Here is a 10,654-nt window from a genome sequence, read left to right on the forward strand (position 1 = left end):
TTCATGCGCATGCGTGAACTTTTTCATGCCTGTCGATTGCATCATTTCCTGGTAAGCAGCCTTTGTGTGAGGACGTGTGTTGTGCGCTCGGCAGATTTTCATTTCAAGGAAAAAGATGGAACGACTGGAGCAGCGCCGCATCAAATTTTGCCAGAAACTGGGCGACAGCCAGGTGGAAACCATTCGGATGATTCAGACGGCTTTCGGTGACTTTTCAGTCATGTGACTATCCGAGAAATTGTGGAAGAGGTGGGCATGTCACAGCATGTCCTGTGAGACTTCCAACATGGAGGCGCTTTTGCACTGCCTTCAGCAGCAGCATGAATTTCACCACCAATCTTTTCATGGCCAGATCTTCTGTCACAGTGGAATGTACCGAAAAAGTGCTGATGTCCACCTCTTTTGCAATTTCTCAGATAGTCACACGACGGTCCCGCATCACCACAGCGTTCACTTTGGAAATGATCGGGTCATTTCAGCATGTTGATGGCCACCTGGAGCGTGGCGCGCTCTCCACCGTTGTGCGGACGTCTTTAAACCGGTTGTACTGCTCCTTAATCTGTGTGATGCCCAAAGCATCGTCACCGAAAGCCGTCTGAATCATCCGAATGGTTTCCACCTGGCTGTTGCCCAGTTTCTGGTAAAATTTGATGCAGCGCTGCTCCAGTCGTTCCGTCTTTTTCCTTGAAATGAAAATCCGCTGAGCGCACAGCACATCTCCCACACAAAGTCTGCTTACCAGGAAATGATGCAATTGACAGGTGTGAAAAAGTTCACACATGCGCACGAAGGTTCAAGGCTGGCTCATGCAAGCACACGTGATTCAAATCCATCAGGTTTTTGAAAAAAATAAAAAGGTCCGATACTTTTCTAACAGATCTCGTATATATATGTATGTATATGTGTGTGTGTGTGTGTGTATATATATATATTTCCTCTAAAAGACCACTCGTAATTCAACTAAATATAAGGATTGTAATTACAAGTAATCACTCTTTTGGTCAGTTGGTCAGTTTTCTTCAGACAGGTCAGGGAATGGATACATAAACATTTACATTAATCAAAATACAAACAGTATGGTATGCAGTTCTCAAAATTTGAGAGGCCCTGCAAGGAGACTAGTGAAGGAAGCCACGTGATTTGCCAGAAGGAACATGGGAGATTTGAGTCGAGGTTTGACCTGTTTTTGACAGCATTCTGTCTTGAATGCAACAGCAGGGAGTGTGATCTTGAAGCACAAAAATGTAAAAATGTGATGTAATTTAAACCTCGGATCTTTATAGTGTACCAGGTTAAGTTGAACTTTATTGCACTTTGCTAACAGCTGCAGATCGTTAACAAGGCATGTTTTGCTTGCACCTCCACTTGCCCCGCCTCTTTCAGTCTGTGTTTTCATGACCGTTCCCCATCCAGGCTTCTACGTGCCAGCCTAGCACTGTACACACCCATGCAACAATCTGTTGGGACACATTCTTGTATGGGAGGAGGCTGTCTCTCTTTGTCACAGTGACAAGGGACTGACACGACCACGAGCCAGTCACGACCCGCAACCCAATCAGCTGTGTGATTCTGCCATCTTGTCTGTTTGTCTGCTTTTTGTTCCAACACTCTGACGGGTTGAGATATTTGGAGGGGCAGCAACTCTTCATCTCTGCCTGTCGAGTGAAGCGCCTGTCGATAACGAACACAGGCCACCCTGTTTGACCTGCCGTAACCTCCGATGGGTTTATCATATACAGTACATATGCTGTTATATGATGGTACAAGTGTGTTCTGTAGAAAACATCCACAAAGCCACTTAGCTCTCCACTTCTTCCTATTAGCTTGGTTTTACTAATACTAGCGAGGCTGTCGTAGACCAGTTAGGACAACACTTTGATTTTTATGTTGTATTTCCAACATGGCTTCTGTGTTCCTGAGACAATAGCTAACAAAGCCGAAAGGAGATTTTAGTCTGAAATGCCTGTAGCATTGCTGAGTGCAGCTCCAGCTGCCTAGGTTTCTTGCTCTGCCTTCCATCCTCCCGCGGCAAGCCTGACTTCTGCTAATCTGATCAGATTTCTGCTCACAGGAAATAAGGGTGTCAAACAAGGTCAGAGGTTGAGCACAGATCAACAAGTGTAGAGTTAACCAAAGAGGCCCTGCTGAGTGCGAATGAGGCAAGACCGCAAAGTCTCAAAAATCCCCTCAAGTCACGCCTTACTTGCCGTATTCAGCCCTCCCAGCGTCATTTATCTGTTACGCCTTTATAATAGTTTATGTGCAACTTCATTTGCTGACTGAGGAGTCTGGTGAGGCAGGATCGATAGGTTCAGATCAATGGGCTTTGAACTCTGTGAACTTAATGAAGAGGATAAACAGGCCGCGCTGACGAGGACAACCAGTGCTTTGAAGGAGAACTTTAGTATTTTTTTTATTAACTCATGTTAATGCCGCTAAAAGCTGCACAGTTTTGATCTGTCACCAAATAAAACTGTCTCATGGTCAAACACGAGATATGTCACAACGCTGTTGGTGAAGATGGATTTTTAATGGCCAGTTTTACACTCTGTTAACCCAAATTTGGAATAGAAAGTACAAGATGCCTTATTTGTGGCACGTTTTTCTTTTCTTTCTGATTTTGCTTGCCGCTAACTCAAGTGTTTCCAGTCTTTGCTACATCACAAACCTGAATTAGAAACCTGATTAACCGATCATACTGTATGATTATCATCATCACGCATAATAACAGTAGTTAATAGTGTTCGTATGGTACCAGAGACTCAGTGGTGGAGGTGGTGAGCGAGTAGTGTGGCACAGTGATGGAGCAAACCGCATGATGTTTTTGGGGATAAAGGATCTGTCATCTGTCTGTCTGCACAGCCGCCTGCCTGCTGCTTTCTGCTCGTTTTTCTCCGTCTCTTCTCCTCTCTGTGTCTCCCTGCTGAGCCTCTCTGTGCCTGACTGTTCGATCCACAGGGGGGCGTGTCAAAACCTGGAAGAGGAGGTGGTTCATCCTCACCGACAACTGTCTCTACTACTTTGAGTACACAACAGTGAGTACAGGCTGAATTACACCGCGGCACACTGAAACCATGCTTTACCGTGTCACCTCTTCAGTAACGCTCCTGGTTTTTTCTTTTTTTTTTATTTTTGCGCAGGACAAAGAACCCAGAGGAATCATCCCGCTGGAGAACCTGAGCATTAGGGAGGTGGAGGATAAAAAGCCTGTAAGAACAGCTCCCCTTGCTGGTTCAGCTGTGATAAGACACTCAGAGCAGGGCTGAAATGGAAATTTAGTTCTAATAATTCTTATGTTTTGTGTGTGTGTGTGTGTGTCTCTGCTATACCACACAGCGTTTTCGTGATCCGCTCTGTCTTTTGTTCTCTTCCTTATTTCATTTAAATTTCTTGAAGGTTTTCTCCTGCAAGTTTGAGTTCTTGTTGATGTGCCACCATGAGGTGCCGTCTGCCATCACTGAATGGGGCAAGAAGTGTTCACGAACAATATAAATGAGTCACTCGACCACAAAGCAGGACATATGTTTGCCTTGGCAAAATCGTGCAAATAAGTTAATTAGTAGTTCTTAATAATATGTCTTGAATTGAGAGTTTAAGGACAGAATATTCTTGGACAGGTTTGAGCTGAGGTCACTCGCCCGCACTATGCAAAGTATAAGTTAAACATCATTCAGTGAGTTACAACCAGTCTGTGCATGTAAAACTTTGTAAATCCATACATTAGTCTTTCGTACATCATCTTAAAAATGTATAAAGAGGTGAATGTTTAATATCCCGGCAAAATGTATGAGCCTCAAAATAGTCGCAACTCATTATTTCTGTGGCTTTACAGCGTGCTGCTGTGTTTCCATTCATTCATTAAAAGCTAACATCACAATCGCCAGCATACCCGATTGTCTTGGTGCGCTTTGTTTCTTTTCTTCAAAGAAAAAAGAAACAAAAAACTTCAAATTCTCATTTGTGGAAAGATGTTTTAATGTCACAGCAGCACAGAGGCTCATATATGCACCATGGAACCAGATAAATAAAGAAGAATAATGAAAGTTTTCCAGAAATTACCAGAAATCCAGGTTTTTACTCATGTGGTGAATATTTCCGGGTTATTTTTGACAGCATACGTCAGAATCCATTCATTTGGTTCCCTTCAGTTCCATGCCCAAACAGTTGGTGGCAGTAATGCACCATGTTGGTTTGCAAGCCACCAATAATCTTCAAAGAAGAACGCGGGTTAATTTGTTTTGGGAGTTTACGTCATATTTTTTGGCACTGCGCAGTTGTTTTCCTAATGGTTTACTTTGTTGTGGATATTACAAGTTATGAGCTGCGTATTTTTCCAGCTGCTAAAAATGCTAATGCTGTTAGCATTCAGATGAGAGTTTAACCGCGAGTCAAAACCACAAGATTGAGTTTGAACAGCGGACAGAAATGTTTCTGAGGCGAGTAATTGAAAATGATACATGATGTTAATGCTCTGCTGAAGTTTATCAACCAACGTTAGCTTTTAGCTGCAGGAAGTTATTAAATCAATGACTCAAGCTGAGTGAGTTCAGAAATTGTTTGACCTATTTTTTATTTTTAACAAATAAAGCTACGCAGTTTTTAATTGTTACTGCCATAACTCCAAGAAAAGTCTCAACTTTAAATAACTTAATTTTTTATTTTCATTTTTTTAGCTATGAAATAATCAAAGAAAATAGCACAGCGCTGTTTCATATTTAATTTTGGTTAATGTACACATTACTTTTCATGCTTTTTTATTCCTTATAATGCTAATCAAGAAATTATCTCAACAACAACAGATAAGTTGTCTTTAATTTACAGATCAACATCAAAGATTTCTAAAGCGTCTTTATTATTTTTATTAAAACTATTGTAATTAAAAGTTTTCTAGTGTAAGAAAAGGTTTTTAACTTAAAAATGTACAGTAATCAGAAATTAATCTTGACATAAGAACACATTTATAAGGATTTTAAGGTGGCCAAGAATTTGAAAACAGAGATTATCAATAGCTCCAAATCTCCTGCCAAAACTAGGAAAACTCGGAAGTGAGTGTAGGTTTAACAAGTTGATGCATTAATGTGCCATAAATACTCCTGTTGTTCCAATTGAATTGATACTGAGAATTATTATTTTGAGTTCTTTGAATTGTCATTTCCTTTGTACTTTTCTGAACCACAATGTATGTTTTTTGGATTGTGCCGGTAGCACAATACAAATTTGGTGAAAAGACTGGGGTGGAAAAATTGACCTGACCCAACAAAAAATTTTGTAGATTGTTTTTGGTGGGTAAATAGACCTGAAAATGCACCAGAATGGATCTGAGATTTCAAATTTTTCTGGGGGAGAACCCCCCAGCTCCCCCGCCAGGTGCTTCGGGCCTTTGGCCCTTGCCAAAAACATTCAGGTTTTTTTTTTTTCCATGGCCCACTTTCATCACTGAATGATAAACAGGTAAGCTAACTGGTGGAGATTGTTTCAGCATTTGCAGAATGTTACACTTGTTTCACCGACTCCATGTACATTGCCACAATCAGTGATGGCAGCTGCATCCTTGGCAGCACGTAGGCACATGATGTGTCCACCTTCTAGTTCTGTCTGTCTGTAAGATCAGGGCTGAGCAGGTAGCAGGTACCAGTATGTACGTAGACCTGGCTTCAAATCCTGCTTTGACCAAATCCATCCAGCTGTTAAATGGGTACTGGCCTCGGCTGGGGAAGTAACCTGTGTCAGGCTGGAGTCCCATCTAGGGAGACTCCTCCTAGATGGATAAGTACCACCCCCGACAGGCCTCAGGGGTGACTATATAGAACTACTACTTTGTGTTTTTTATGATCACAGTGTATTAACAGTGTTATATCCACTTGATGTATTCAGAAGGCACAGTACATGTGGGCCTTTAAAGTCAGAGTGAAATAAGATGTTTTTGTCTCCTGTTCTGTATTTAAGCCAATCAAATGTGATTTGGCCAATCGACTGACCCTCAGTTCATATGGCACCGTACCTGTTCCTTGTCTTGTAGAACTGCTTTGAGCTTTTCATCCCAGACAACAAGGACCAGGTGATAAAAGCCTGCAAAACCGAAGCAGACGGGCGTGTTGTCGAGGGCAATCACACCTTCTACCGCATCTCTGCCCCCACGTCTGAGGAAAAAGATGAGTGGATGAACAGCATCAAGTAATTGCACCTCCAATCCTCAAACCTCTGTTTTGTATAAAGTGTCTGACCTGTCCATCTGATATATTCTTTTTAATTCACCTTTAGTCATTCCTCTGTTTTTCCAGCAGTTTAGATTTGTAACTAAGACAACCCAGTGATAATACCTAATTTAAAAAGAAAAAAAAAGAGGCAGCGGCGTCCTCCGCTTTTTCACCAGTTTGTTTAAATACCATTGATGGAACAATAATTAATTTCCTGAAATAGCAGATTGTGTGTTTTTTTGTTTGTTTGTTTTTTGCATAGCTGCAAGTGGCTGATTGAATTTCATTTTGTACTTACATTAACACCTACATTAACACGTGCAAAATCCTTACATACTGCTGTGTATGTCACATTAACACCTGCTATCAACTGCAGACTTATTCTTCAGACGTCACCTGCAAAATGTTCTCAACAGTCTGGGAAGCCCACCCATTGTAGGACTTTTTATGTGGGATCTTAGTAAATCAGGCTCATAATATGTTTGGGATTTTAACTGTTGATACAAATTGAGACATTTGAGGGTTCAAACTTAGGTGTGTGTGTGGTTTTTTTTTTTTTTTTTTTTTTTACATATTTATAGGGCACAGTTAATGTGGTATTCTTGTTAAACTTCGTAAATTGAAGCTAAAAGTTGACACTAGAAGAAGCACATCTTGATTGCTCCATGTTGATTCTATTGTATTTGTGTACACAGAGTTTCAAAATGTGTTACTGTGCAAATATTTTATGGACCGGAATGTCAAAGCTAATTATGACTGTGTGAACATTCTGACCACGGCCGTGATCACACGTGGTCAATCTGGGAAGACTGTTTGTGACTCCCAACGGAACAGCGTGTTCCTCGATGAGTTCAGCTGGTTAATTGAAGTACTGCACTTTTTCTGACTTCAGTCTCTCTGTGTCCACAGAGCTGCCATCAGCAGAGATCCGTTTTACGAGATGCTGGCGGCACGGAAGAAGAAGGTGTCGTCCATGAAAAGGCACTAGAGCCGCTCAGCTCGCTCCATGTTGCACTTGACCGAACAGAGGGACTGGGAATCTGACCTCCATCTGTCTGTCTCACACCTCTTCAGGGGATTTCTTTTGGATACAAACTTAAGTCTGGCGTTGGCGCCAGCGTTCTTGCTAATAATCATGACCAAAGCCTCCTATGAATGTTTTCTCTTTCTTCGTCTCGTACGTCTGGAGACGAGGTTGAAAGGGAACTCTGGAAAATCCCCCTCTGGAAACTGTTTGCTCATGCTTTAGTACAGACAAATCCACGCATACAGAATGTGCACACGTGCACGTCACTTTAACTCAGCAGGTCTGACCACGTGCGGCACCCCCAACCAAAATCCTACGAGCTCTCCAGAAGAGAAGTCAAGATGGTGTTTTTCCTGCTGTGCTTTAATACGTTTGTGTCTATTTTTTACAGCTTTTTACCTTTTATTCTTCCAGTTTTCTTTATTTGCTTTTTTTACAGAGAAAGTATGAAAAAAAAATTGCAGAAGAGTGTAATTTGTCAACTGTTGATTTTATGGGGGGGGGGGGGGGGGGGGTGTTGCCGCTCAGGAGATTGAATCAGTGATGGACTGAAAAACATTTTTGTAGATGTGAACCTGCAGCAGGCAGGTGTATGTGTGTGTCTGTGTGTGCGTGTGAGTGACCTGCAGCTGCATCCTGAGGATCTAAAGGACGAGTGTCTGTCATTATTATTAACATATTTATTCAGGGTTTTATGTTGTCTGGAAAACAGCAGAAACTCTTTCTACTCTGACAAAAAGATTTTGCTCTTTGTCAAAAAAGTTACTTTTGCTGCTGGTTAGCTACAGACTTGTATTCTTCAACTGCCACATTTAATTTACCTTTAGTGTTCCTTTTCTTTGTAGAAAGTTACCAGTTTAATGGTCAAAATTGTCTTCATTACTGTCTTTTCAGAAGAAAAGAAAGAAGCTCTATCTCTGCTTCCACCTGCTTTGCATAAGAAATATTACACGTAAAGCGGCACAGATAAATCCTCACAATTATGTGGCTTTTTGAAGCCACATGCGGGAAAGATTGTTGCTGTCAGTGTCTGAGGAGCCAAACCATATTAATGTGTCGCAGAATCCCACCGAATGATTAAGAGTGGAGAGTCCGATTTATCGCACTAAGGCAAACAGTCCTTTTGCTGAAGCAAATCTATGGTGGCCGAGAGATGACACGACTTCCAAATTAAGAAAACACAAGTAAATGTAGAAAACAAAAAAAAAAAAAACAAGCAAACAAAAATAACACCAAACAACAAAAAAATGCCAGCATATGCAGTGCAAATTTTAATTTAGTAATGTATCAGATTAGATAGAACTTAGATAGAACTTTGGGAAGACTCCCTTGGGAGGACTCCCTCAGGTAACTGAGGTTCCATTATATAGCCGCACACAGGGTAAGAAGCACACAGAGTATCAAAAGTAAAAATAAAAAATTAATGCAATGCATGCAAAAACACAGGCACATAGCTGTACAACACAAAGGAAGCACTGGAAAAACAAGGTTTCTTACCAGAGGACTTTTACTGACCTATTGTTGCATTGCAAATAAGTTTTTGTTTAAAAAAAAAAAAAAAAAAAAAAGTATAAATCTAGCTCAAGAGTAAAATAAATCACAATAAATAAAGATGCATTAAACGATCAGCAGAAAGCTTCTTTTGTGTTACCATTGCTTCCGTTTTGTGGTGCAGCTTTGCAACAAGTCTGTGTTTTCGGGTGCATTGTGTGACTTTGCAGCAAACACATTTAAATTTTCATGTGCTGCACATTACGTTTTCTTGTGTTCTCTGTGATTGCAAGACATTTAAGATGCAGCTCCCTAATGTTGAATTAATGCAAGTGGGGTTTTTTTTGTATTTGTCAAGGTTTTCTGCACGTGCTCGTCTTGTCCTAAGTTGGATGTGTCGTGGCCTCTCTCAGCCACCGCACACTGCTGGCGTACAGTTATGCAAATGTACTCAATTTTTTTTCTTCCTGTTATTTGTACAGTCTCCTCTTCTCAGATCATGTTTGTCACCATATCAATCGTAGAGAAATAAGGAAATCTACAAACAATCATAGACAGTATTGATTTATTTATCAAAGTTGTACATAGTTAAATGTATAGTTGGTCCTTTTTTTCTCTGTTTTTTTTTATGATTTCCCTTTAGTTGTGCCATCCTGTTATTCTGTTGGCTAATATTTGATTTATATCATAACAAGCTAAAATAAAGGTGAATTTGTCCAAAAAAACGGTTTGCATTTTCTAGCTGAGTGGGCGATAATGACTGCAGCCCTCCAGCAGGTGGCAGTATGTGACAAGGCAATGTGTAAATTTTGAACATGCATTAACACAAGGCTTTATAATTAAAGCTGAGTTACACCAACGCCAAATTAATCTGCTGTAAAAACACAGCTTTAACTAGCTCACAATGGCTTTGAGTAAATACTATTTTTTTTTTAAAGCATTAGAAGCTTCACAACGTTCCTTTTCATGAACTTGGTTTGGAACTATTCACAACAGCAGAGAGGAGTCGATATTCACAAGTTGAATTTTTCTTATTTCTTTGTGAATTTTTTTTTTTTTTTACAGAGGATTCATATCCTGATAGGCAAGAAGTGTTTACATTTTCAAGGTCAAACTTAGGAAAAATCTTGGAAAATTGGAAAAATCCCCATCCTTTAACGTTGAATTAATTTTAAAGAAATTCATAACTATCAAAAAGGATCATTTCTTTTCAGATTTGACAGTGTTATTATGTAAGATGGTATCCTTTATCAACTGACAAAGTTTAATCCGGTGTTGCTGACTGAACGGTACCCCTAACCCTTCCCCCATCTTTTATGATTAAATAATACTGATTTTATGTGGAAATGATTGTTGTACAAAAGCTTCAGATATCTGTCGCTGAGATAGATGATGACTAAAGTGCATTTTGAAGCAGAAACAAAGTGATAATTGGTGAATCGCTACCAATGCTCCGAAATGATGCATGTGCAGTGAAGGCAGGGCGGACCAACTTTTGGGGGGGGGGGACTGTTCGGTCAGTGACACCAGAGCTGATCCAGATTACAGATTTTGTTGTCATTTAATTTTTAGCATTGAAAACCCCATTTAATGTATATTTCACATATCTTAATCAAACTTGCTCCCATATTTGAAAGTGAGGTGCAGACTGACACTATCGCTTGACAAAGTTTGATCTGGATCGTGGATTTGAAAGCGCCAAAAAGCAATGAATAAGTTGTGCATAGCAAAGAAATCAATGTTCTGTGAAAATTATTTGAAAAAAAAAAATTCAGAAACCAGCAAAGTTGGGAAAAAAAAAACCTGACAACACCACAAAAACCTAGAGTCAAGTGCATAAACTAAATACATACTCCTGATATTTTATCACACCTAATTTAGCGTATGAAAAGCCACTTCTAACAGGACTTTGACCTTGAAATTTTTTTCCAAGGTAAAA

General features: G+C 40.1%; 1 protein-coding gene across 5 annotated transcripts in view; it reads left to right on the plus strand.

The window, feature by feature from the left end:
* cyth1a (cytohesin 1a) overlaps window positions 1-9,432 on the plus strand; it is a 195,110-nt gene extending 185,678 nt beyond the window's left edge. For 4 of the 5 annotated variants that reach the window (XM_034190843.1, XM_034190840.1, XM_034190842.1 and 1 more), the window contains exons 10-13: window positions 2,957-3,035; window positions 3,141-3,209; window positions 6,020-6,174; window positions 7,107-9,432. In XM_034190843.1, the coding sequence (XP_034046734.1) occupies window positions 2,957-3,035; window positions 3,141-3,209; window positions 6,020-6,174; window positions 7,107-7,185 (382 nt within the window). In that variant the 3' untranslated portion in view covers window positions 7,186-9,432. The remainder of the gene's footprint in view (window positions 1-2,956; window positions 3,036-3,140; window positions 3,210-6,019; window positions 6,175-7,106) is intronic. The other variant, XM_034190841.1, reaches the window with a different exon arrangement.
* The last annotated feature ends 1,222 nt before the right edge of the window (window positions 9,433-10,654 follow it).

This window comes from Thalassophryne amazonica, chromosome 16 (assembly GCF_902500255.1).
Source record: "Thalassophryne amazonica chromosome 16, fThaAma1.1, whole genome shotgun sequence".
In the NCBI taxonomy this organism is placed as follows: Eukaryota; Metazoa; Chordata; class Actinopteri; order Batrachoidiformes; family Batrachoididae; genus Thalassophryne; species Thalassophryne amazonica.